The 27,565-nt window shown below is 47.9% G+C and overlaps 1 protein-coding gene across 4 annotated transcripts in view; it reads left to right on the top strand.

Annotated features, from left to right (window-relative positions):
* The window catches only part of Elf4 (E74 like ETS transcription factor 4), a 49,447-nt gene that overhangs the window by 9,899 nt on the left and 11,983 nt on the right, over positions 1-27,565 (top strand). For all 4 annotated transcript variants that reach the window (XM_046468347.2, XM_046468351.2, XM_046468330.2 and 1 more), the window contains exon 2: positions 24,793-25,070. In XM_046468347.2, coding sequence (XP_046324303.1) covers positions 24,999-25,070 — 72 coding nt within the window. In that variant the 5' untranslated portion in view covers positions 24,793-24,998. The remainder of the gene's footprint in view (positions 1-24,792; positions 25,071-27,565) is intronic.

A 27,565-nucleotide genomic window follows, 5' to 3' on the forward strand; every position in this document is an offset into this window, starting at 1 on the left:
GGAACAGTTAACCTTGGACTTCTCGATTTTGGCCTGGTGGGGCCTCAAATGGGAGGAGTGCTAGGGAGCTGGGGAGGTAGGAACGGAAGTGAGGTCACCATCCCAGGGCCTGAGCCACCACTGCTGGCCCCAACAGCTGGTGGGCACGCCCATTGGGGACTCAACCCCTGTGCACTGACCCCTGGCCTCAATGCCAGGTTGGGGAGAGGTGAAGGGAACCTATGCTCACTCTCCCCTTTGGAGGGACAGGGCACTTTGGCACTGAAAATGCCCAGGGAATACGTATGCCCTGTAAGAATGCCAATCCCTCCTTGCAGTCGGTTACACAGGGTTTTCCTAGTTATAAAGTGCTTCCTCACCCATTAATTCAGTGCACCCAATGCAGAAACCGTCTAGCAGGAGTTATCTGAAGTAATGAGGATGATCAGGGAGATCCTGGAAGATGGTGTGGACAACTGCTGCCTTGCATGCGGTTGTCTCAGGGGCTGGGTTCAAAGCCTAGAACCTCTTGTTGCAGGGGACCATGAAACAGGCTCCACGTTGCCACCCTCACCCAGCCTCTTGCTGGGAGCCGAAGGAGTGGCTTGTTTGCAACTATGTCTGGCATTCCTCCCTCTGCTGCGCTGTGTTTGCTCGGTGGTTACTCAGGAACTGGCGCCCACCCCTGGACAAGCTGGGGGCCCCAAATCCACCCACCTTCCCTCACCTGGTCCTAAGTGGTGGCACAGTGGCTTCCATCTCCTCTGCCATTTACTGTGATCTAAAAATGAGGGTGTTCTGGTCCTTCTGCCATGGACCTGACAGATAGCATGTTCAAAATGCCCCTAATTCTGCAAAACTCAGGGCTTTTGTCCCACGAAGGCCCAGCCAGCTACCAGCTGAGGGTATTGCTTTTCCAGGGAAACTGCTCCTGAGTCTGTCCTGGGTTTTCTCCCTCCCAGCACCACACCCAGTTTTCTCATTTTACCTCTACCTCTAGAGCCAGCCTGTCTGGGTGGGTTGAAACCCCAGCTTTGTCACTTACTCCATGTGTGCTCCCAGTCAATCCTATGCCTCAGTTTCCTTATATGGCAAATGAGACCTATCTTGTAAGGTTGTGATAAGGACCAAATGTGTTAAAACATAGAAGTTACTTATTAGAACAGTGTGTGGCACACAGGAGGCATGAACTGGCATTATGATATTTTCTAATGTAGTGCCTAAAACTCAGATTCAACTCAGCAAATGTTTGCCAGGAGTAGGTCCCAGTACTGGGCAGTGAGGAAAATATGGAGACACCTCCTGCCTTCCAGGATTGTGTGTATCTTCCTATGTGGACTAGGGTGGTGGTGGGGGTGTGGGAAGGGGGGACTGGGATATTAGATAAGCCAGGCTTGAACCCCTGAGTCAGGCACCCCAGACTTGGAAGCTTCTCCTTGTCTGGAGACCCTGGCTGGTCTGGATCCTGCCTGCTCCCCAAGCCTGCCTGAAGGTTTGGGTGAAGGAGGTCTGGTCCTTGGATGCACTGTAGGTGGTAAGCACTGAGGAAGTGATTTGCTGGGTGTCAGGGCAGGATGGCATCACTTGGGACCACTCTCAAACACCCACAAAATTCTCCCAAGTGGCAGGACTCGTGCCTGATATGCCTCCTGTGTCTTTCTGGTGTCCTCTGCTAAGTTAGGAAGGGCCTTGGGTAGCCTTCTCTCTTCAGCCTGGGCCTGACCCCAACCTGGCCTTGGTTATCACTCCTGGGTTTCTAAACTGCAAAGAGGTTTCTGGCTTCACTGCCAATTTATTCCCTCTGTGGTTCACAAACTGAAAACTAGTTCTGCAGGGGAGAGAGGAAACTCATGCGAGGTACCCAGAATCCCATGGGCGCTTTCCTAGGGGTCAGGGGCTTTTCTCATCAACACCAACCTGCCTGCAAATCTCTGACCGCTGAGCCTTGTGTGCCCTGTAATAGCAGCCGAGCTGCTAATGCCCTGTAGCTCGGGCCCCAGTGCTGGTTGCCAAGAAACTGCTGGTCGGGGTGCTTATGAGGGTTCTGACCTCATAGGGGCTGCTGAGTTTCAATTCAACAGACCTTTATTAACACCTACTGTGTGCCCAACCTGTGCTAGGAGCTGTGGGGAGTGAAGGGAAGGAGGTGGCAGGGTAGAGATGACTAAGACACAGAAACAATCAGAGGCGAGGACAAGCAGCCAGGCCAGTGGCTGGTCAGGTGCTAATTGTGCTCCTTGGAGCAGAGGCCAGCGCGGCCAGGACTCTGAGGTCAGCAGCAGCTGGAGGAGGGAGGGAAGGCTTTGTGAGGGATGCGGGCATGAGCTAGACCTTGAAGGGGGCGGGGCAGCGAGGGGGAGACTTGGCTCAGCAGAAAAGGGAGAAAAGACGCCTTTCTCTCTATTCCCTGGCCACCGACTGACCTTCAGAGCCTGGATAATTGTTTAGTAAATGCATGTCACATAAAAGACCAGGTCAGCGAGTGCGGGTGGCTTGGTGCAAACTCTGATCTCCACTTTAGGAGATACAAAGTGGTCTGCCCAGACAGTGAGCCCAGTGTGTATTGATACAACACAAAGGGTGGCCAGGCTTTCCTGCCACCCAAGCTGAGGGGATTTCATTCTGATCCCCACCACCCCCCAACACACACAGGCCCTGGGGGGTAGGGAGAGAGGAAAGAGGTAGGGGACACTGAAGTGACATGCCACAAGTGTTCACCACAGACAGGCTGGTCGGGTCCTACCTTTCGCCAGGGTTTTGAGATTTCTCTGGAAGCCCAGAGGTTCAAGTGGAGGACAGAGATTTTCATAATTGCCCCTCTCCCCACACAGCCACCTGGGAACTGAAGGGTCCAGACCACCAAGGATTAGCTACATATTTGTTCTGCTGCTTTTGTGTCTTCCCTGGCTGGGTGTAAAGGGGGCCTTGGATCTTGTTGTGTTTAATTAGATAAAAACACCCGGACATACCCCCACACCCACATTCATTATTTTTCCTCTCAGTACCCTCTTGCTTTGCCCCCTCCCCAGCACATTTCAAACACTGAAGGGGCCCTGACTTCTGGGCTGGGAGATTGTGTCCTACAGTGAGTTTCTTGGCAAAGAGATCCCAGTCTGCTCCTGGGGCGAGGAGGAGGCTCAGGCAGCAGGGAAGGGTGTTTCACACAGGAGGATCTGCAAGGGAAAGTGCTGGAATATGTTTCAAAGAAGCCAGCAAGAAACAAGAGGTTAAGCAGCTTGCCTAGGTTAAGCAAGCTTTGTGGTGGGTTACCACTTTCTAGATGGGCCATTTTGTCATCCCAGCATTGTCACTTCCTGCCTCTCTGTCCATCTGCCTTTCCTGAAGCAGCCTGCCCCTTCTAGTTTGACCCAATATTCTTCTCCAGAAGCATTATTGTCTAGAGGAGAAAGAACACAGGTATATCCCAGGTCTGCCACTTACTGGCTGTGTGACTGTGAGCTAGTTACTTAACTTCTCTGGGACTCAGGGCCAACTTCACAGGGTCAGAGTGAGGATTAAAGGAGATAAATGCACGTGAAGCACTCAGCATAGTGCCTGGCACATAGTAAACCACCCAGTAAATATTCTGTGCTGTTATTATCATTTCCTGTGGCTAATATTGTTGTTGTCGTTATCATTTCCCCTCTACACACACTTGACTTTGCCAGGCTCCTGGAATCAACCACCTCTCTGACAGTGCTGGCAGGGTACACCACGCCCATTCCTGAAACCAACAGGGAGATTTTCCACGTTTTTCTGCTTTTTTTTTCAGTTGTAGATGGACACAATATCTTCATTTATTTATTTTTATGTGGTGCTGAGGATCCAACTCAGTGCCTCACACATGTGCGGCAAGTGCTCTACTACTCCGCCCCAGCCCCAGCCCCATTTTTCTGCTTTTTGTTGTCTGCCATTATACAGAATAAGGAGGGGATGTGAAAGCAGGTGTGTGTGTGTGTGTGTGTGTGTGTAATCTTTGTGAGTGGTAGGCAGTGCTATAGTGAAGAGTGAAACTCAAAGTCTTCCATATTTGTGTTAACATTGCCATCTTTCTCCCTTCACCATTTTCATCTTGAGTATCATTCACTGCAGAAATCAGGGGATGTTAGCTCCTTCAAGAGAAGGCCTAATGTTTTACCCCTGGGGACAATTTTGCAGTCATCAGTTTGTTGTAATTGCCCTCCTGAGTGTTGAATTCTGGGAGCCAGCTGGCTGACCCCTTTCCCTCACATGGATGATGGTTGCCTTCTATGCCAGTTCCTGGAGGCCTTGGGTTGGGGCTGGCACACTGCCCTTGCCCAGAAGCACCCTTGGGGGCTCGAGGCCATTCCCATTTTCTAAAGACCTTTCAGAAGGTAACTTGGAGGTTCCACCTACTATCAACCAGCTTGTGTTTGCTTGAGGAGCCTGTGATTGCTTGCAGGGACAGGAGGCCAGGATCAACTAGACTGCACATGGACCACCCCTGAGCAGAGTATTCCACTGAGTCCCTCCATCCCACCCATTAGGTTAGGACAGCTAGGCCTTGGGGAATAGACAGTGGGCAATTAGTCTTAACCTCCCCATTCCTGATGACCTGATAACAAGGAGGTACTTAGTACATGTAGACTGAAGAGATAATTTGTCTTTCTCTCATAATGTCCCCTGAGGATAACAGAGGCTAGTTCAGCTTTGCTGAATCTGTGAGAATCCATGCACAGAAAACACCTGTCTCACTTGGTGATCACTTTGTCGACACCACACTGATTCTGAAAAAAATGCAACAGGCCCAATTCCCTGCTAGAAGGCTCTAAACCCCGTTCTAGAACAGTAGTGGCACACGCGTACTTAGCCCCATAGCAGGTGGGAGCCAGTGTGCCAACCGGCCTGTGGCACATACTGTTTGTAGACTGAGTGATGATCCATCCCGAGGCTTGTCTAGCGAAAGATCAGTCTTCTTCCCCTGCTGCTTTGGGGAAGGCTTCCTGGAGGCTAGAGAGAAGATGGCCTTTCAAAAGAGGAAAGGGGGACCATTGGCTGGGTTCTGCTGGCATTCCAGCCTCCATGAGATGATAACACTGGCATGGGAGTGAGCAAGAGATAAAATGCCATAAGCCCATGACAATCAGCACACTCGATATGTCCCAAGGTTCAGAATCAGACTCTATTGGTTACACCAAGGAATGTGTTTTCTAAGAGAGCATAGGAATTCTTGCTTCCTTTGTCTTGTCTGCTGTTACAGAGTGATATTACATTGTAAAGTTGGCATGGCAATGTCATATCATAAAATCATATAAGAAGGGTTGTCATGGTGGCTGTTATTTTGTCCAACCTGGGGTCCTTTTTATTTCATTTTATTTTATTTCATTTCATTCTATTCTGTTTATTTAGTGGTGCTAGGGATGGAACCCAGGGCCTCTTGCATGCTAGGCAAACACACTATATGTGTTTCCACTGGGCTACATAGCCAGCCTTCTTTCTTTTAATTCAACAGCTTTATTGAAGTCATATTGACATACAATAAACTGTACATATTTCCAAGTGTACAATTTGATAATATTTGACATGTGTATATACCCGTGAAACCATCACCACAATCAAGACAGCAAACACATACATCAGTCCTGGAAAGTTTCCCTGTGCCCCTTGTGATTTCCCCCTCCCATCCTGAGGCAACCATGGCTCTGTTTTCTGTCACTATAGATTACTCTGCATTTTCTAAAGTTTTATATAATTGGAATCATATAGCATGTAGTCTTTTTTGTTCTGGCTTCTCTCACTCTGCATATTTATTTTAAGATTCATTCCTCTTGTGTATATCAGTATTTCATTCCTTTTTATTGCAAAGTAGCATTCCATTGTATGGCTAGAGCATACATTGTTTATCCATTCATCAGCTGATGGACAGTTGGTAGGTTTTTTTTTTTCTTCCAGTTTTTAGCTCTTACAAACAAAGTTGCTATGAACATCTGTGTCCAAATCTTTCTTATGGCTGTATTTTTTTTTTGCTCTTGGATAATTACCTAGGAGTAGAAAAACTAGATCATACATTAGTGAAGGTTCAACTTTCTAAGAAACTATCCAGTTGTTCTTGTTATCCAGCTGTACCACTCTACTTTCCCAACAGCAGGAGATGGAAGTTCCCAATTGTTCTGTTCTTCATCCTCACCAACACTGGGTATGGGTGGCCTTTTTATTTTTAGCCATTCTGATAAGTATGCAGTAGCTTTAATTTGCATTTCCCTAATGACTGTTGATGTTGAACATTTTTTGGTTTTCTTTTTCTTTTGGTACTGGAGATTGAATCCAGGGGTACCTTACCACTGAACTACATCCCTAGCCATTTTTATTTAGAAACAAGGTCTTGCTAAGTTGCTCAGGGTCTTGTTAAGTTGCTGAGGCTGGCCTCAAACTTTCAAACCTCCTGCCTCAACCTCCTGAGTCACTAGGAATATAGGCGAACATTTTGTCATGTACTTATTTGTCATCCATTTATCTTCTTTAGCAAAGCGTCTGTACAAATCTTTTGCATTTTTATTTATTTTTAAATTTTCAGACAGGGTTTTACTAAGTTGCTGAGCCTGATCTTGAACTTGCAATCCTCCTGCTTCAGCTTCCCAAGTCACTGGGATTACAAGTGGCCACTTTTAAATTGAGTTGTTTGTTTTCTGGTAGTTAAGGTTTGAGAGTTCTTATAGATTCTGGATACAAGAACTTTATCAGATACATGCTTTAGCTTGTGTTTTCATTCTCTTAGTTGGGCACAATACCTTTATTTTACTCATTTATTTATTTATGTGGTGCTGAGGATCAAACCCACGGCCTTGCACGTTCTAGGCGAGCGCTCTACCGCTGAGCCACAACCCCAGCCCTTTCATTCTCTTTGTAGAAGTTTTTAATTTCAACAAAATGCAACTGATCATTTTTTCTTTTATGGATTGTGCTTTTAGAGTTCTATCTAAGCAATCCTCATCTAGGCTTAAGTCACAAATATTTTATCTTATGTTTTGTCGTGTAAGTTTAGACTTTACATTTTGGTCTGTGTGTTTTTTTTTTTTTTGGAATAAGGATTGAACCCAGGGGTGCATAACTGCTGAACCATATCCCCAGTCCTTTTAATGTTTTATTTTGAGACAGGGTCTTGCTAAGTTGCTCAGGCTGGCTTCCAACTTGCAATCCTCCTTCCTTTGCCTCCCAAATCACAGGGATTAAAATCACGTGGCACCACACCCAAGCTTTGGTGATCCATTTTGAGTTATTTTTTCTGTATGGTAAAAGATATGAATCCAAATTTAATTTTTTCTCTTTTTTACATATAGATAACCATTTATTCTAGCACCATCATTGAAAAAGCTATTGTCAATCTATTTCTGTTGTTTTTGTGTAGGTGGGCTTATTTCCGAAGTCCACATTCTGTTCTACTGAGTGATCTATTTGGTTATGTTTATGCTAGTACCAACTACTTTGATTACTGTAGTTTTATAATCATTCTTGGAGTCAGGTAGTATTAGCCCTTCAACTTTGTTTTCTGTCTTTTTTTTTTTTTTTTAAACTGGGGTTTGAACCCAGGAGTGCTTAAACATTGAGCCACATCCCCAGCCCTTTTTATTTTTTTATTTTAGAGAGACAGGGTCTCTCTAACTTGCTTAGGCCTCACTAAATTACTGAACCTGATTCTGGACTTGGGATCCTCCTGCCTTAGCCTGCTGAGTTGCTAGGATTACAGGTTGCTGGGATTACAACTGTGTACCATTATGCCCAGCCCAACTTTGTTCTTTCTCAAAGTTAGTTTCAGCTTTTTTTTTTTTTTTTTTTTTTTGGTACCAGGGATTGAACCCAGAGACACTCAACCACTGAGCCACATCTCCAGCCCTTTTTATTTTTTTATTTTGAGACAGAGACTCACTAAATTGCTAGGGCTAGCCTTGAACTTGTGATCTTCTTGCCTCAGCCTCCTGTATCCCTACAGTTATAGGTGTGAACAAAAGTCCTCTTAAAACAACAATTTGTCCTCATACAGTTCTCCTTACATCCTACTCTCTAGAATCATTTTAGCTTATAAACCTGATCCAGTATCATGAAGTCTTTTCCTGAGAGTTTAATGACTCAGACCAGCACCCAATATTCCCAGGGTAGAAGCACTATGGTTTACAAAAGGAAATCCTTTGATGATCATCAACTCCCTTCCAGTGCAACTTGGAATGAGTGATTCTAGCTCAGACACGTTGCCCCTAGCAGAGGCTTAGAGTAAGAGAGAAAAAGTAATGGAGCCCTAGAAACCTTTATCCCCTGACTATACCATCCCCCCTGCTAAACTGTAGCCCTAAAATCTATTAGTATCTGTGGGTTGATACTAAGGACTTAATTCATGAATACTTAGACCTGTGTTAGCATCGGAAGATGAAACAGGCCTTGACCCCATAATTCTATGACCACCTGTTGGGGAAATGAGAGGTTCATATGAAATAAAGAGCAATTCAAGACCATGTGGGCTTAAGAGAGCTTGCAATAGAACTTAAAGGTTATGGGAGTTCAAAGAAGAGGGCTCCATGGATGTGGGCTGTAGTCACCAGGGCATAACCTGCTCCGTGAATTTGATGGACTTGGTCAGGACCTTGCTGGATGGGTACTGTTTGATTAGCCAAAAGGAACAGCAAGGGTATGACAGGCCTGAGAAACTCCGTGAAAGAGGCTGGAATGTTCCCCCAGGGGACCATGAGGAGACCACTGGGCTTGAAGCCCAGCTTGAGTTGGGAAATCATGGGAAACAGGGCTGAGTAGGTAGGGTGGAGTCACACTCTGAAGGACCTTTGGAAACTGAGCAGATGAGTTTGGACTCTACAGCTCTGCAGAGTCTGGCTGGTGTGGTCACAGCCACAGATCTGAATGCATGTCCTGGAGTAAAAGTTGGAACCAGCTCCAAGACTGAGGGAGGAGTTAAGTGGAGGCAGGGCTAGGATTGGAACTTGATCTTTCTTGCTCCCAATCAAGTGGGCCTTGTGTTGCACCAGGCCTAGATTTTATTTTTATTATTTATTTTGGTACTGGCGATTTAACCCAGGGGCACTTTACCACTGAGCTACATTCCCAGCCCTTTTTAAAAACTTTTTTTGGTTTTGTTTTCAGACAGGGTCTCACTAAATTGCTTAGGGCTTCACTGAGTTGCTGAGGCTGGCCTCAAATTAGAAATTCTGCCTCAGCCTCCCCAGTCACTGGGATTACAAGCATACGCCACTATGCCTGGTTTAGGCCTACGTTTTATATTTCCCAAGGGCATTCACATTTACTCCCTGTATCTTTCTAACAGAGGCCACAGGCATAGTGAGCTTTACTCATTCCCTCCTTGATGAAGGATGGCTTGTTCCATGGCATATTGTGTGACTGGTGACAGCACCACCAAGAAGTACCTTCTAGCTTTCCTACATACTGGTTGACCCCACTGCTTGCCCTGGAGCCCTTCCTTAGGTAAAAGCATGGTTATGCTATATAGTCTTTCAAAATGAAAATGTGAGCTGATTGGGGGAGAGTTTGGGACCTATGAGGCTCTGAAATCTGGGTGTGTATTGGCCAAGATTGTGCCCCAGGATTTCTTAGCCTCACCTCGTCTGTCACATCCAGACTATAGCTGTCCCAGCTACTTGGAGGCTGAGACCAGAGAATCACTCCATCACAGGAGTTCAGGAATTAGAGACTGGCCTGGGTAACAGAATGAAAACCCATCTCTTAAAAATAAAGAAGAAAAATGTGTTAAGGAGAGAGAGATGACATTTTAACCCAATGTCAGCTATTAACACATTAACACTAAATGGCTTTTGATTTTTCTGAATGGTAGGAAATTCTGTTCCTGGGGGGATGAGACAGTGACCTGAAAGTTTTGATAGAGTGAAGAACTGTGGAGCTGGACAGCCACTAGGGTCAGTAAAGCCTGTAAGGAGCTCTAGATAACATGAAATCTCCAGTGGTTGGGCCTGAGACTGAGGCTATGAGAGCCATGTGACATGGCATGCCTGTGGTTTACATTGCCCATTAATGGCAAAGTTGCCTTAGCAGAGTTTTCCTAAACTTTCCCATCCAAGTGACCCAAACTATTGAATTATATTCTAGAGACCTAGAAGAACATAGTGTCATCACATTTCTTTGAAGTGTAGCATTTGATCTTAAGTGTGAATGTTGCAATCTACTGCCTCAAATATATTTTATTTTTTATTATGTACTTATTTATTTATTTTGGTACCAGGAATTGAACCCAGGGGCACTTAACCACTGGGCCACATTCCAAGTCCTTTTATTTTTTATTTTTTATTTTAAGACAGGTCTTGCTAAGTTTTTTAGGGCCTCACTAAGTTGCTGAGGCTGACTTTCAACTTGCAATACTCTTGCCTCAGCCTCCTGAGTTGCTGGGTTTACAGACCTACACCACCATGCCTGGCCCCAATATTTTAAATGATTTATCAGTGAACATAATGGAAATGCCTGGAGGATGAGTGGGGTTTGGACTGTGGCTTTGATCTCTCGCCTGGGGCTTGGTCAGATTTAGCAAGCAGGCCCTGTCCCTGTGGGTCTGCCTATGGGCACATCAGGTCTTGAACTTTCAGGATTTTTGCCCAAGTGCTAGAAGGGAAATCCACCACCTGCAGCATCTTCATTTGCCTGGCATTCCCTGGTTCTTGAACCCTGTCTTCCTTGGTTCAAACATATTTGAGAGGAAAATCTAGGCCCTTACATTCTAGGACACACTTTTTAATTATTTTTTTCAATCTTTTATTTATTTATTTATTTATATGTGGTGCTGAGGATCAAACCTAGTGCCTCATTTGTGCGAGGTAAGTGCTCTACCACTAAGCTACAGCCCCAGCCCCTGAGAGAAAGTCTTTGGATTTTCTCAGTGGTTAGCTCTGCCCTCATCCCAGCATTTAGGCAGGTGAGCAGATTCCAGGGTTGGGATAGAAAGTTTGGGACCTATGAGGCTCTGAAATCTGGGTGTGTATTGGCCAAGATTGTGCCTGAGGATTTCTTAGCCTCACCTTGTCCATCACATTCAGCCTGCAGCCCCTCATTCAACCCTCCCTTTAGCCTAGAGTTTACTAGTGCTCTTCAGTTTGAAAAATCTGCTTGGACTGTCAGAACCTTCTAACCTGGTGCTGCTTTCCCTCATCTCTTGGGACTAAGGACAGAAGGACCAGCAAGGCACTCTGGGCCAAGGTTAGCCTCGCTAGCAATCCAGGCATCTCATTCTTCTCTCTAGCCTGCAGATAGAGAAGATGACAATTTAAAAAGATCTCATGCCCTCTCCAGCTTGGGCAGGCTGGGTAAAGCACTATGAATATTCCGGTTTCTCTCTGGCAGGCAGGGCCCCAGGCACTGAGGGATTGTGCCAAACAGCAGGCTTTGGTCCACACCCCTTGCCTGCCAGGGGGCTCCTGGCTGTGGGTGCCTATAGTGACGAAAGTGCAGGTAGGGCACTGAGCAGGCTGTCTAGGCTGGGCAGGCGGGGCGCCTGCTGGGTGAGGCCCAGATTCCCCAGGCTGATAAGGCAGCCTGTAAACACCCAGCGAGGGGAGGGGGCAGAGGGCAGGCAACCAGATGGTAGGAGAGGGGGGAAACCGGAGCCCAGGCCTAGCTGCAGGAAGTGGGGCTTGATGTGGAAACATCCTGTCCAGCGGGGGCTAGACCAGTGGCCATAAGCAATCATTCCCTCCACCATGAAGGCAAGCTCAGCACAAGGTGGGGCTGCCTGCCTGGGCGCCAGGCCAAGAACCTGGTTCCTGACATCTCAAAAGGACATGATCAATGGGCCTCTGTTATGGGTTGCTCTACCACCTAGCACTATCAGGGGGAAGGGGAAAATCAGAACCAAGCTACCTCCCCCCCCCATGAAGAGACTTAGCAGAAGAACTGAGAGAATTTGACCAACACAAGAAAATCATTGTCATCTCTGTGAGTGAGGAACATTGATTGGAACACGGAATCGTGTCAATTATGTCAAAGGACTCCTGCAGCCACACGGCTGACGCTCCATTCTGCTCTGCTTGAGGGGGACCTTCTAATTAGAATCTCAGAGGGTCAGAGCTGGCGGAGCCTTTAGCAAAGGATCACAAACTCATCTGCTGCACTTTATGGATAGGGAAACCAAGATCCAGAAAGAGGCAGGGACTCAGCCTGTGAACAGCAGGCCTCAAATTCAAGCTGCTGCTCTGGAGTGTTTCCCACCACTCTCCCTGATGCAGGAGGTCTGCCCCCTCCATCCCTCGCCTTCCCTTAGACACACTCACTGAACCTGCACTTAACCTTGCTAAGAGCCACAGAGGAGCTGGCAACAGAGGAGCTGGCAGAAGGAAGGAGCCTCAGGGTCATATATCAGAAGTCTTCCACTTGCCTGTGGCCTTAGATGACCATTCTCTGGGCCTCGTTTTATTATTATTATTATTATTATTATTTATTTTTTGGTACCAGAGATTGAACCCAGGAGTGCTTAACTACTGAGCCACATCCCCAGCCCTTTTTATTTTTTATTTCGAGAGAAGGCCTCACTAAGTTGCTGAGGCTGGCTTTGAACTTGCAATCCTCCTATGTCAGCCTCCTGAATGGCTGGAATTACAGGTGTGTACCACAGTGCCTGGCAGGCCTCAGTTTTAAAAAATATCTTTCAGGAGCATGTGAAATAGGGCTCTGGCCAGGCACAGTGGTGCATGCCTGTAATCCCATCAACTCAAGAGGCCGAGGCAGGAGAGTGAAACTTGGAGCATAGTCTGGGTAACAGCGAGACCCTGTCTCAAAATAAAAAGACTGGGGGTGTAGCTCAATGCTTGCCTAGAATGTCCAAGGCCTTAGGTTTAACCCTCAGTACCAAGAGAAAGGAACCCCCCCAAAACCCAAAACAAACCCACCCCAGCTTTATTAGAAGAATAGGGTGGACCTATGATCAAGCCCCTGACCATGGGCCTGGCACATATGAGGTACTCAGGTCTGGCTTTCCATAAATATTTGAATAAACATGTGAACCAACACCCCAAGATAAGACCAAGACTTACATTATGTGTAAGTGGCAAGTAACTGTGTATTTATGGGGCAGGGACTATGCCATGGTGACTCCAGATATAGAGCTGGGAACTTTCTGGAAATAGTAGTTCCCTGGGGTACAGGAGTAAAGTCAGCCTCCCTATCAGCAGAGCTAGAAGCTGTCCTCCACAGCTGACTATGGAATCAAATTGTCACCATTTTGGTTCAGGAAGTTAGGATCCACTTATGAAGCTGAGCTCTGCTTGAGCTTGAGGCCTCAAGGGGCACAGAATCTGAGAAGCTTCTGTTGAAGAAGCCTCACAGGGGCCCTGAGCCTTCGGATTTGAGTATCCCGAGCAAGCCTTGTGCTAGTGATCGCAGCAGATGATCTCCAGCATAGGCAGAGGGAAAAGCAGGGACTTTGAGATCAAGGCCACCAAAGCCTGGGTTTGAGTTCTGCGTCCATTCCTGACAGGCTATGTGACCTTGGTCATGTTGCCTAATCTCTTCTGAGCTTTCCTTCTGCTGTTTTTAAAATGGAACTGTTAAAACAGAATTATTGCCAAAATAGATTTTGCTGGAAACATAGTTCACAGAGTATGTAGTTGTTGGAAATAAACCTGGGTTCAAATTCCAGTTCTGCCACTTGCTAGCTACTTTGTAAGAATGAAAGAAGGCCAGGTGCTGTGGTGCATGTGTGTAATCCCAGCAACTCAGAAGGCTGAGACAGGAGGATTGAAAGTTGGAGGCAAGCCTCAGCAATTTAGCAAGACATTGTCTCAAAATGAAAAGTAAAAAGGGCTAGGAATGTGGCTCGGAGCACCTCTAGGTTCAATCTCCACTACTGGTTTCAAAAAAAAAAAAAGAATGGAGAGCAGGGTGTAGTGATGCACACCTGTAATCCCCTGTAATCCCAGCTACTTAGGAGGCTGAGGAAGAAGCATGGCACATTCGAGGCCAGCCTGGGCAACTTAGTAAAACCTTGTCTGAAAAATGTATTTGAAAGGGGGGACCTGGGGATGTGGCTCAGTGGTAGAGTTTCCCTGGGTTCAACCCCCAGTACTGTAAAGAAGAAAAACAAAGAAAGGAAATAATATATCTATAGGGCATAATACCAACCCCACAGCCTATACCCCAGAACTTTAAACCCCTGCCACCTTCCCTGAGCCTCATCCTGTCACCCTCTAATTTTTACTGTTTGGCTCCCTTCCCCAGAAGCAGGGGGAGCAACTTGAAGTGCTATCAGATGGTGTAGGAGAAAATCCCATCCACATTTAAATAAGAACCCACGGCCCTCTGCCCCTCCTCCGACAGGCCATGGCTTAGGCCATAGTGGCCACACCCACCACTTTGGGCCCAGCATTTGCTCTGGTGCCAACCCTGCAAGTGCTCACCCTGTGCTGACACCAACCTCAAGTGTTTCCACCCCCTCCACCCAGGCTCAATGTGCTATACAAACACGTGCCAACAGCTTTGAGTCGGCTTGTAACCAAACCCCAGCCCTGGGTTTACACTGATGATGTAGGGAGGGGCTGGCAGGAACCCAGGTGCACATCCAGATGTTGTCTCTGAGGCTTCCTTGGTGTCCCCCATACCAGCTGTGAAACAGTATTCACTCCACTTTGCTGGGGTAGAGAAGTAGGCCCTCCCCTTGGGGACAGTGAGGCCCCCTTCTTGGGGGAAGGCTGGTTTCTTTGGGGAGCTTGGAGAATAAAATGTGGGACCTTGGTCTCCTGACAGAAAGCCTGCTGGGAAAGGCCCTTGGCCAAAGTTACAAGAAGACAACACCCCAAGAGCCAAGAGAGGTATCAGGATCATCTCCTCATCCATTTTTTGCTGGCCCATCTAGAACCAGCTCACTTAGGAGTCCCCTGCGTTTCTTTCACTGCAGTTTGAACCTGATGGAATGCTTAATCACCATGGGGGGAATAACGTGGGAATAAGGTGGCCGTGTTCATCTATCGTTAAGCTCTCATCTCAGGCATCAAGGCTTCTAGAACCATCATTATGCAGTTCTGGCCTGTCCCTGGGAGGACTTGCAACTGGGCAGAGGTCCAGGACATTGGGCTGCTATTGCTGTCCTGACCCATGGCCTTGAGAAGGTCTCACTGAACAGGTCATATGTCTTCAAGATCTCTCTCAGGTACCCAGCCCTACTAGTAAGAGCCCCACCTTGCAAGGATACCTGGGTGGTACTTAAGTATAACTCACCACGCCAAATCAGCAGCCATTACAGAATGTGAGAGTACTTTGCTTCTTTACCCAGAAAGGCCATGACCCTTGACCTACATGAGACTAGTATTTTGTTCTCCATTGTTGTCTCTGTCCATTGGTGCTAGGGGCAAATCCTCTGCAAAATAATGAAGTGACATTGGTTTCAGTATCACCTGCCCATCTGAATTAACTCCTCATTCAGGCCCTTCTTGCTTCAATCTGTCCATCTGAAGCCACTTTAGACTAGTCCCTGCTAGGCACTGGTCTTTATCCAGTTCTTTAAGGCCAAACCCACTGTAATAATTCCCAGAGGATATAGTGACAGGAGAAGGTGTGTGGAGATGACCTCTTTGTGCCTCCCTCCCAGGTAGTAAATCCTGCTCCCTCCCAGATGCAGGTTGATGGAGTTGCTGCTGGGGCATCCCCTTGTGTAGACAGCTGTCTTTTCAGCCTTCCTGTGAGGGATCCTCCCCTCTGTGCACTCTCTGACCTGTGTGGGGCAGGGGTGGGGCTGGGAGGGCCAGCAGGTCCTGAAGGGGAAACTGCAGAAACCCCTGGGACAGGAAGTGGCAGAGAGGGGCTGCTTCCTCTGGCAGAGCAGGGGTGCGGTGAGAGCAGGCCCTATCTCCTGCCCCCTTGCCTATCTGCTGTGGGTCTTAGGAGGTTGAGAAGAGGTAAGAGTCCTTTTGCTGCCTCCCTCCTGTCCCCAAATGGAAGCTTTGGGAGGGCTCTTTCACATGTGCCATAGGGAGAGGAATTCAGAGAGCAGGGGGACAGGTCAGCAGAAGGGAAGGACAGGGCGGGGCAAGTGAGTGTGGAGTGAAGGATGTCCCTGCAGGGGCAGCTTTAAAAAAACCACAGCTGGGCAAGGGAACCTTCTGTAAGCTCCTGTTCCAGGAGTAGGGACTAAGTGATCAGGACAAGGCCTGCTCAAAACAAGACAGATGAGCAAGTCTAGATCATAGAGCTAGAAAGGGCCTTGGATGGTCCAGCCCAACCCCCTCATTGTGCAAATGAAGAAAGCAAGACACATAAAGCAGAAGTGACTTGCTCAGTTCACGTCACAGACAGACCCAGGGTCAGAAGTCAGGACTCCTAATCCTGGACTGAGACTCTGATGAGAACCTGCTGAGTTTGTATTTAGTGTCCCACACCTCCCCCAGGCACCTCCATCTCCACGGCTCTGTGGCATTCTTCTCAGAAATAAACTTGAATTTATTCTCATTGAAGGGGAACAAGGCCTTCAGTCCATGGATGAACAAAAATTTTTAATTTATTTTGTACTAGGGATTGAACCCAAGGGTGCTTTGCCACTAAGCCACATCCACAGCCTTTTTATTTATTTATTTTTATTTTGAGACAGGGCCTTACAAAGTTGCTAAGGGCCTCGATAAGTTGTTGAGTCTGGCCTTGAAGTTGGGATTCTCCTGCCTCAGTCTCCGGAGTCACTAGGATTACAAACATGCTACCACACCCCACAGCAAAGTTTTTTGTAAAGGACCAGATAGTAAATATTTTAGGTGTTGTGGCTCATACAAATAGCCTATCACAACTATAGATAAGGCAAAAGTAGCCATAGACATACCTGTGTGCCAATAAAACTTCATTGACCAGTACTGAATTTGAATTTCATATCATTTTTATGTGTCATGAAATATGCTTGTTTTGATTTTTCTCCTAATTATTTAAAAATGAAAAAAGAAACAAAAGCCATTCTTAGCCCATAGGCTAGGCTATATAAAAACAGACACTGGGCCATACTTGGCACCTGGACCACAATTTGTCAACCCCTCCTTGGGTCTAAGTCAAGCTAAGGTGTCAGGAGGAGGAGGAAAGAGTATATCAGGTGGGTAAGGCTTTGAAAAGGTAACATTTGCTTTAAGTCTTGAAGGATGTGTGGAAATTGGACCCACAGACCTTGGGGAGGGGCATACCAGGCTGAAGGGACAGTGTGAACAAAGGCATGCAGCGGGAGGAAGTCACTGTGAAAGTTAAATGTGTTCTGCACATGTGTGGCCTCATTGTTATTTGCCAGCCCTGAATCTTTGGCTGCTGTCCCTTCTTGCCAGAGGAAAGGGTTGGCTTTGTTGAGGATGCTGGGAGACAATGAAGAGGGGAAGAAAGAATGGTCACCAGGGAGCCATGGTGACTAGCTGTGTGACCTTGAACAAGTCACTTCCCCTCCCTAGGGGACTCAGTATGGAAGTTGGATAAGAAGAGGGATGGATCTTTCAGGCCCTTTTTAACTTTGATATCCTGGGACTCTGGTCAAGGGGGGACTTCAATAGTGTGGTAGGAGAGAAGGAAGAACCAACTAGGGGAAGAGTGCATTTGGGAGGGGCACCCAGTGCCAGGCACCAGTGACCCCACCATGGCCCCTTCCCTTGGGTGTTCCAGAGCTGAGCAAGGACTTCTGCCTCAGTTTCTAGGACACACTCTGGCAGGGGTCCTGACAAAGAACATGCTCCCTTCAACATAAAGTTATCTGACTTAAAGTCCTACTGGTACCTAGTCACAGGTTATCCCAGCTTCTTTAAAAAGAAAAAAGCCCACTAATGAATTTATTTAGTCTCTGGTCAGTGTTCCTGTTTTCTTCCTCCCCTAACAATGGAAAGAAGCAGGATTTCCTGGGGGCTGGGATGGGGTGTACCATTCTAAAGCACCATCCATTCAGCACATGTAACTCTCTGCCACTGTGTTATATTGTACTCTCTTTACCAGGCCAGGCTGGTTTGTGTGGCCACTGAACACTTGTCTAGGCCATTCCTTCCCTGAAGCCTCAACCCCACACAAGATGGAAGCTGCCTGGGTCCTCTTTTTCCCCCACTACTCCTGGGTTTTTCAAGATAATCACAGCTAATCCTCACTTCACCATGTTCAAGATGAACTGCTTGTCCTGCCCTATATCCTGCTCCAGTCACTCCACATCTTTTAATATTTTTCTAGAAAGAATAAACTACCCATCTTGGGAGTCTGTAGATACTATATTACCCCATAGTCTACTATTTTTTTCCTTTGGGGATTCACCTCCTGGGTTCCAACTGCCCCACCTGGTGTCCTTCCATCTCCTACACTCATAGACCCACTCTCATACCCAGATCAAATTGCTTTTTCTAAAGAATTGGTTTTGACCTGGCATGGTGACACATGCTTGTAATCCCAGCAGCTCAGGAGGCTGAAGCAGGAATATCACGAGTTCAAAGTCAGCCTCAGCAACTTAGCAAGGCCTGAAGCAACTTAGTGTAAGATACTGTCTTGAAATAAAATAGAAGGGCTCGGGTTGTGGCTCAGTGGTAGAGTGCTTGCCTTGCATGTGTGAGGCCCTGGGTTCAATCCTCAGCACCACATAAAAATAAATAAAGGTATTGTGTCTATCTACAACTAAATAAAAATAATAAAAAAGAATTGCCCTTCCCTTGCTTAAGAATCAGCAGTAGGGCTGGGAATGTGGCTTGGGCGGTAGCACGCTCGCCTGGCATGCATGCAGCCCGGGTTCGATCCTCAGCACCACATACAAAGTGAAGATGTTGTGTCCGCCTAAAACTTAAAAAAAAAAAAAAAAAAAAAAAAATATATATATATATATATATATATATTCTCTCTCTGTGTCTTTAAAAAAATAATAAAAAAAATCAGCAGTAATTTCTAGTTGCTCTCCAAATCAGGTACCATTTCTACTGTTTGATGGATCTGGATCCTATCCACTTATTCAACTCCCCAACTAATCTTCTCTTCATATTAAAACTGTTTTTCTTTCTCTACCATGCATTTTATTTCATTTATCTCTCTCTCTCTCTCTCTCTCTCTCTCTCTCTTGAAACAGCTTCTTCCAGTGTTGCCCAGACTGGTTTTGAACTCTGGGCTCAAACAGTTCTCCTATCTCAGCCTCCTGAGTATTTACAGGCGCCTCACTGTACCATTCATTTTACAGCTATTGGTTCCTCAGCCTTGGTTTTATCCAACCATCTCCATTTTCTTTTCTTCCTCTTCATCTAAGTAAAGACCTGCTGAATACTAAATTAGCAGAGCAACCAAGGCCCCAAAGTCTCAAACAAGATCTGGAAATTGAAAAACATGTTCAGGACAAAACAGGGAGTTTTGTCTGCATTAACCCATCAGCTCTTCACAACAGCCCCTTGAGTTAGGTAGGTTATCCCCATTTTGCAAAGGAGAAAAGGACCTGACTATGTCCCAAGGCAGAGCTGGCCCTTGTAGCCAGAAAGCCCATGCTCTTAGGGTCTGGTCTGCAGGGACTTCCTGGGGCCCCTCCTAGGCTGTAGCTGGCAACCCATTGTACTGGGATTTAGTAGCTTGGCTTTGTCCCTTTTCTTGAAGTGTATTCTCCTATCATTGGCTCAGTGTCCCTTTGCCTCTTCATTGTCCCTGAAGCACAGAAGATGAGGATATGGTGGCTGGCAGGCACCTCCAGGGGGTGCTCATTTGGCTTTCTCAGGGCTACTGAGGAAATAGTTTCCCTTTGTTAGTAACCCTCCCCCTCCCCTTCCTCTCCTATTAGGGCTTCTGTAGTGCTCTTCTTGCTACATAACCACAACCCAAAGGGCTGGGCGGAGTGACATGGGTGGGGGAAGGGGGATAGGGGACAGAGCACTCTGTCCTGCATGGCCCCCAACCCACATGAGGAGTCAGCCCCTTTCCAGCTAACAACTATAACCCTCCAACTCCACCCTGTCTTTCTGGAGCCAAGGGGGACACGAGAGACTGTCATCACCCCCAACACTCACCGTGTTTCTGGGAGGTCACCTGAAACCCCATCTTCCGAATGAGTGCTTTTTAATTTTCAAAATTCTTTCCCACCATCCTCTCCGTTCACTTGAGACTCTCTGGGGAGTACTGGCTAAGCCCTGATTACCCTCAGTTCTCGCTCCCCTGAGGGATGACAGAAGCCAGGGCCCAGAAAGGTGGCCACTTTTCCAGCTTATATGGATGCAGCCAGGAGAGCACTTGCCTCCTGTTCCCCTGTCTGAAAGGTGCTACACACCCTGAGTGGCCATGGTCTCCTGGAGAATGAGGAAAGAACATCATTTTGCCTGGGGCCTGCCATTACCTCCTGGGCAGGTTGGGGCCTTGGAAGGCAAAACCAAGAGGAGAGCAGAGGAAGGGTGAAGGGGACAGGTGAGGATGAGCTCTGAGTCACCAGATGGTGAGGGCCCACCTTATTACTGGAGTTGTGACAAGCCTACGTTGGAATCAGTCAGTGGCAGAAGGGCAAAGAAGGAAACTGGGTTTTCTTGTAAATAAGCACAGAGAAACCCCAACCAACAGCGTTGCAAAACCTTTCTTTTTTTCCCTCCCTCTTCCTGATTTCATCTCAAATGGAGGGGGCAGTGAAAAGAAAGGAATTGAGGAGAAGGGGCTGACAAAATTGCTATGGCCCCCGCCCCTTAATTGGGCACTTGCTCAAGAAAGGGATTAGTTGGCTGGTTGGAGCCCAGTCCTAACTGGGCTAACATTGTGAGTTTGAGTCCTGTGGATAGCTTAATTCCACTCTGCACAGGACTACAGACTGGATCTCTGACTCTGGTCCTGTGGCTCTTAAATACACGCCACTGGTCACATGGTGAAGCAGGCACATTCACTGCTTGATGACTCTTAGCTGGAGGAGGGGCTGTTTTTAAGGAGAGGGTACAGCTGTTCCTGGGGTAGTTTCCATTTTGTTTGTGGTTGAGGGGGAGGGGTGTTGAGGGAGTGGGAAATTGCATGAAGGAAATTGTCACTTCCTTTCCAGAGAATTCCAGAAAGGTTTCATGGAGGACAAGGTATTTCAGGAGTGAGAGTTGGCTCAGAGGGGACAAGGGACTGGAGAAGGAGAATTGTGCTCTGTGGCCCTGCTGACCATCTGGCCCCCATGTTTCCTGGCATGTGAGAAAATGCCACGGGTGTTACCAGCAATTCTGTGAGAGCCATTGGCTCAGCTCAACGGGTGTAGGTTTAAACTTACTCCATGGAGACTGTGGACGTGGCTTTCACATCAGGGCTGTTTCCTGTAGGGGAGGCCCAGATGGGTGGGCGCTGGACACTGCTTGATATGTTCCAGTGACAGCCCCAGGAAGGGTCTGTACCTCTGCAGGAGGCCCAGTTGTGGTGATGTAGAAGCAGCTCACACCACTTCTATTTTGCTTTGGTTTTGAAATGCAGTCAGAACCACAGAGAGCTAGAGGTGCATTTGCTGGCTGGGGACAGAGGGGTGCTCTGCCATTAGCTCTTTCCTGCACTGTACACTCAGCAGCCTCCAGGGGCCATATAGTCTCACAAAGACTTCACTTTCAGCCCCAATAGGTCAGACCATGGGGGTGGACTTTGAGTGGAGCCAGCTGTGAGCTGTGCAGTGGTGGGGCAGGGTGGCAGGGATTCACCACCAGTTACTAAGGGTTCCCTGGTACTTCAATTCCCTGTCTGTATATTCCCTGGCCCCCACCCCCACCCCGCTGCTTGCCAGCAAAGCAGTGTCCAATGCTGTAGGTCACTGAAGCTCTATCCCAGGCGCTCTTGGAAGGACCCTGGAGAGAGGTGCCCCTAGTGTGGGCCTCTCCAGGCCTCCAGCAGGGCGGGCCTTCTGTGGTGGTGGCTTTTTTGGTTTCAGGTTCCTGGGAGAGGGAGGTTATTTTGAGGGACTGGGGGAGAGTAAGTGAACATGCAAATGTGCCTCTCTCCACCTCTCACTTTCAAATCCTCAAACATCTTTGAAGGGGGAGGGGGAAACATTCTGGACTAGAAGGTTCCATGGAGGGGGGCAGGTTTCTTACCTTTGGCCAAGAGACTAGGACAGCTACTTCTTCCCCCTACACCCCTTGAACTTAGCTTCAGGCCCCGGAGCAGAATGAGACCCAAAGAATCCATCTCCCAAAACCTCACAACTGTGGGCCACTAGAACCTACACTAGTGAAATCCCAAATTTAGATACTTAAACATGGGCACACAAATAGTGCCACTGAAATCTCTTTTACTTCGAATCTCTCCTCTTTGTATTTGATGGCCAAGAGTTTCAGCCAATCCAGTGGCATGCCCTGGCTGCCTCCCGACCCAGCAGAGTGGACCACTGTGGGGGACTTGCCTCAGGGATCCATGGGCCCCATACCTATTCTGAGGCTATTCTCTTGGGAAGCACAGAGTAACAGTGACCCTTCAGCCAGCAGAACCCTAGCCCTCCCCCATCTTCACCACAACCTCTTTGAGCCAGCTATAGCCTGGGCTTCTCATTCTCACAAAGGTAGTTGAGGCCACTGGTCCCCAGAGGAGGAAGAACTGATGACTGAGCTTGTGGCTTTGCTGGCCAGACCAGGGCAGCCCTTTGACTTACTGACACTCTCACGCACAAATCCCACTCTTGGGACACAGGCACACACCCTGTACATGTGTATACCTGCTGTGTGTTTGCACACCCACAGCAAGCACAGTAGTGCAGCCATGTAACAATGCAAACAAAATATACTAATGTTACCTCGGGGTTTGCATATTTGTCCCATTCTTTTGTAAGACAAAAGTACATGGTACCTACAGGCCCTTCGTGTACACACAGTTACACACCACCCAGAAAACACACCTCACAGATGCCAACTGGCCAGTCCCATTCATTCATCATTTCTTTCTTTTGTTCCCTCCCTCTTGTGTTCATTCCACAAACACGAACTGAGTGTCTGCTTGTTGCCAGGCACAGGGCAGGATGCTAAATTTTCCTCTATGACCAACAGGCAGCCACTGTCCAACGGGGGACGAAGGAAGGTGCATACGAGTTCCCTAGGCGATGAACACATGCAGTGAACTTGCAAAAGTGAAATTCTGGTCTGCGAAGAGAAGCCAGCAAGAAGCCAACCTGGAAGGAAGGGCCATAGCGGAATGACCTTGGGGGAGGGGCAGACAGAGGAGTTTCGTGTTTAGACAAAGTGGGATTAGGTGAAAGTGATCACCTTTCATTTGATTAGTATGAGAATGTTTCCTGGGGGCAGACAGACAGGCCTGTGGGAGGGTGGGGAACTGCGGAATGCAGGCCTTGGGGCGCTTAGGCTAGGGGAGACAGACCTTCCAAGCATAAATGGCCCTGTGAGACCTTGCAGGATACTGGGAGACCTGGTCACATACAGGGCCAGGTGGGAGTGGGGCAGGGTATGGGGGATGGAACCAAGACAAGACCCTTGTTTCCAGGTGCCTCCCCTAGGTCCTGCTGGGGATGGACCTCCAAGGCTCAATTTCTCATTCATCCAAAGGGAAACTCAGACTGACAGGTTGCAATGAGCTGAGTGACTTCTCTGGCTTTTTATTGGGGTGGGTGGAAAGGTGTAGGGGTGGGGAGAGGGCGGGGCCAGCCCTGTGGCCTAACAGAAAGGAAGTGGGAGAGGCATGGGTGTCTCCTGTGAGGGAGAGCGGTCATCAGGGAGGTCACCCGTGGTCCCCCTCCCTTTCCTCCCCCTTGCCCCTCTCTGAAGTTCCTCATTTCTTTCCAACCCAGGACAAGGTTCTGCCACCCTGGTACTGCCCAGGGAGTGTCAAGGAGGTGGGATTAAGAGTGTCATTCTGACTATGGTGCACAGTCACAATTCTTCAGGTGCTTATGGGTTAATCAGGCTGTTGGGGCACATCCACACAGTGAAAACATCACACACTCCAAATGAACCTGAAGGGCCAAAGACACAAAGACATACTCCTACCTGGATGGTACAGACGCCCCAGTGTTCTGGGGCAGAGAAGCAGCAGAGCAGGCTGTCAGGAGGGAGGTCGAAGGGGGTGGGGAGAGGGCTTTGGAAGGTGGCCATGGGTGTAACCCAGCGTGGAGGAGCTGCTAGGGTGCTGACAGTGAGGAGTGGAGGCAGGGGAAGTGGCCCAGATGCCATGTGAGCATGGGGACATTCGGATGAGGAGAGATGTGTGTGGGCTGAAGCAGAGATTTCCTGGAAAAGGGGCCCTGAGCGGGCCCTGGAGGCTGGGGAAGGTTCTGCTGGCCCCTCCCCCCGGCCAGGACTCTCCTCACAAGTTCCCAGGGTGACAGTTCAGTCTTGAAACTGAAAGCAAAGCTGAACCAAGAACAAACCCACACACAGCACAGAGGCCACCCTCTCTGGCTGGTGGGGGAGGGGCAGGGATGCTAACAAGCACGCAAGGCATGTGGCCCACCTGTCCCTCTGTCTCCAGGCTCTGTAGACACAGCCAGGTCTGAGAGTCTTCTCCCTAAGAGCAGGGTCTGGCCACCCCTGGCCTTGACACCACAAAACCCCGCACAGTGGGACATTTCTTCCTCTGTAGAATGCCTCTTGGAGCTAACTGGCCTGTACTCCCAAGGTAAACTGAGCCTCAGGAACACCCTGCAAGTTCCCATGTCCTGTCACACCCCCTCACAACTCTTTCCCAAACCAAGGGAGTTACAGGGATTCTTCACACTTCTGCCCCACTTAGAGGGACAGATGCTGGTGACCCTGACAGGCACTGAGGCTCAGCCGTTTCCTCTTCCCTCTTCTTCTCCCATTGCCTCCCCCTCTCTTTTAGCTGTCCCTCTCCTTGTGGCCTGTGCTGTGCTGGCACAGCAGGGACCCTCAGGTTGGCCAGCTGTCCCAACCACAGAGTTCAAGGCAGGTGACTTACTCAGAGTCTCCATCTCTCCCTTCTCCCTAGGTTGCCCCTGCAGTTGGCCCAGCCCAGCATGCAGCCTTGAGCTTGGCATAAGCCACCACTCACTCCAACTTTCTACGTGTCCTTCTGTGGCTCAGCGGAGACTCTCACCTCAAGGTACCTGAACAGCATCTCTTTATCAAGAAAGTGCTGCAGCTACAGAGAGCCCGGGAAATCCCGCTGTCGGCTCTGCTCTGGGAGAAAACAGTATGGCTATTACCCTGCAACCCAGTGACCTGATCTTTGAGTTTGCAAGCAACGGGATGGATGATATCCACCAGGTATGACCCCAGAGAATAAAGCACAATCAGCCAAGGGAATGGACAGGAAGGCAGGCAGATAGCCAGTGAGCCAGATCGCAAGTATCCATCAAGCACCTACTATGTTCGGGGCACTTGGCCTGCTTGCCAGTCAGCATGTGCACCAGATGTTCACTCACACAGCCAGTCAGTCATCCCTGGACAGTCATTTAGGGATCTGGTTGCCCACATGGGGCTCATACAACCACCAAACCAGCCAAGCAGCTGCTAGGTCAATCAGCTGAACTATCAGCCAGTCAGCAGCAGGGACTGAATGCATGAAGTGTACACTGACAATCATGCGGGTTTGGGGCCACTACCTTTCACCTTCAGTGTCACAGCAAGGAAATAGCTAGGACAACCACAGAGTAAGAGGGGCCACTGCCAGCTGGAACTGCAGGGTGGAGTCCAAGTCCTGGCATCTGCAGACTTATGACTGCAACCCAGTTGATGGGCTCTCCATACCGTCTTCTCAGCCTCAACCTGAAGATTCAGAAAAACTGGAAATGTGTTCTTTTGGTGGAAGGAAGTTGGAAATAGGATAGGATAGGCACTCTGTTCCCTTGTGTTCCATACCTTGTGATGCACTGGGGCTAAGAGGGCACATTTTTCCATGCACTTGGATGTCCCCACTGGATGATATCCTGGAATACTTATCAGTGCTCTCCCCATCTCCACCTTCCACACAGTGGAGAAAGAAGAGGTAGCCAGGTATGGTAGTAGGAATGGAAGAGGGGGAATCAGGAACCCTAGGTTTTGATCCTAGTATGGTCACAGTGTCACCTGGCCAAGTCATGTCCCCTACCATGTCTGGCTGCCATCTCCCCTTCTTTGCCAAGAGGATATCTAGCTGAATTATTTCTCAGGACACACCAGCTTAACTCTGATGCTCTATCCTAAATCCTTGCAAGGATGGAAAACCGTCCCATATCTGGCAGCCTACCAAAGGCTGCCCTCTAATGGGCCTCGAGTGCATTGCACCCACAATCCGGTTGCTTCTTTTCCAAGGTTGTTCAATTTTATTGAACTCTGCTGTGCCTAGTCTTGTGGAAGGCATCAGATGAGAAAGGAAGAAATATCTGTCCTTAACTGGATTCTCCATGCTACTTCCCACCTTTCATCCCTTTCTAGTGTGCTCGGCAACTGTTTCTGTTCTTCACAGAGGTTATTCTGCCCTCCCAACCTCCACCCTCAGCAATCTCTCCAGTCCATAAAGAAGCCGAAAGCTAAGGATGCCTTTAAGTTCCCTCCCTTCTCACCTTTATCTAAAACTTTCCCATTCTTATTTCCTTCTCACTGACCTGGCAAAATGATGTATCCCTCTTCCTTCCCAGGGTAATGTCTACCCCTGTACCTTATCTGTTCTTTCTTGCTTTATTCAAAACCTCAAACCATCAATCACTTTTCCTGTTCCTTATCCCCCACCCACTGTGCCCACCAGCCCTCCCTCTCCCACCTAGTCCCCACTCGTCTTTCCAACCTCCGAGATCCTCAGATCCTCTTCTTCAGTTTGAACGTCTTCAGGTCTCTTCAACCCTAAAAGAAAACCTTTACTCCCTTCTAACCCCTTCCTTCAGAATACCACCATCTTAGGTCCTTTCTCTCCCAGTCCCAAGATAGTCTCCACCCTCTGCTTTTACTTTCTTTACCACCCTTTCATTCTTCTTAGGAAACAATTTTGGTTGTGAAATGAGTACAAAAGAGTGCATAAACCATAGATAGACTATAAAATGAACACATGTGTTCTTACTACCCAGGTTAAGAAATAAAATATTACTCTTCTCCTAGAAGTGGTTGATACCTAACACTTAGGAGAACTTACTCTGTACCAGGCCCTGTTCTGAGTGCTCTGTGTGTGCTGATCTATTTAAACAACCCTAAGGTATCAATAACATGAGTATCCCAATTTTATAAATGAGGAAACTCACACACAGAAATATTAGGCAACTTTCCCAAGGTCATACTGCCAGTAAGTACCAGAGCTGGTTTCAGACCTAAGTAGTCTGGATCTACATCAGCACAATCCAATACAATTTTCAAGAATGCTGGAATGTTCTGTATTTGTGGTATCTAGTATAGGGTCACTAGTCACATGTGGCTATGGAACACTTGAAATGTGTCTAGAGCAGTTGAAGAAGTGAATTTTTAATCTTTTCAAAATTTTCATTTACATTTAAAGTCCTCCTTGGCTAGTGGCTTTCATATAGGACAGCAGAGCTCTAGACACTGTGGCCTTAGTCACTACACCTGATGCCTGCCTGAGTTCATCCTCATATCTTTTGTAACCTGTCCTGGGACACTCCACTCCAGCACTGCTCTGAAACCACTCCAGCAAGGGAAACTGCCCAGTGGTCAAATCCAAAGATGTTTATAAGTTTTCACTTTTCTGAATCTGCCAGAAATATTTGACAGAGGGAACCATTCCCATTCTTTTTTAATGAAGCAAATTTTAATGTCTCATTGAAAGAAAATTTGAA

Source organism: Marmota monax, unplaced genomic scaffold (assembly GCF_021218885.2).
Source record: "Marmota monax isolate L192 unplaced genomic scaffold, Marmota_monax_Labrador192_F-V1.1 WCK01_AAM20220418_F8-fsc00054, whole genome shotgun sequence".
Taxonomy (NCBI): domain Eukaryota; kingdom Metazoa; phylum Chordata; class Mammalia; order Rodentia; family Sciuridae; genus Marmota; species Marmota monax.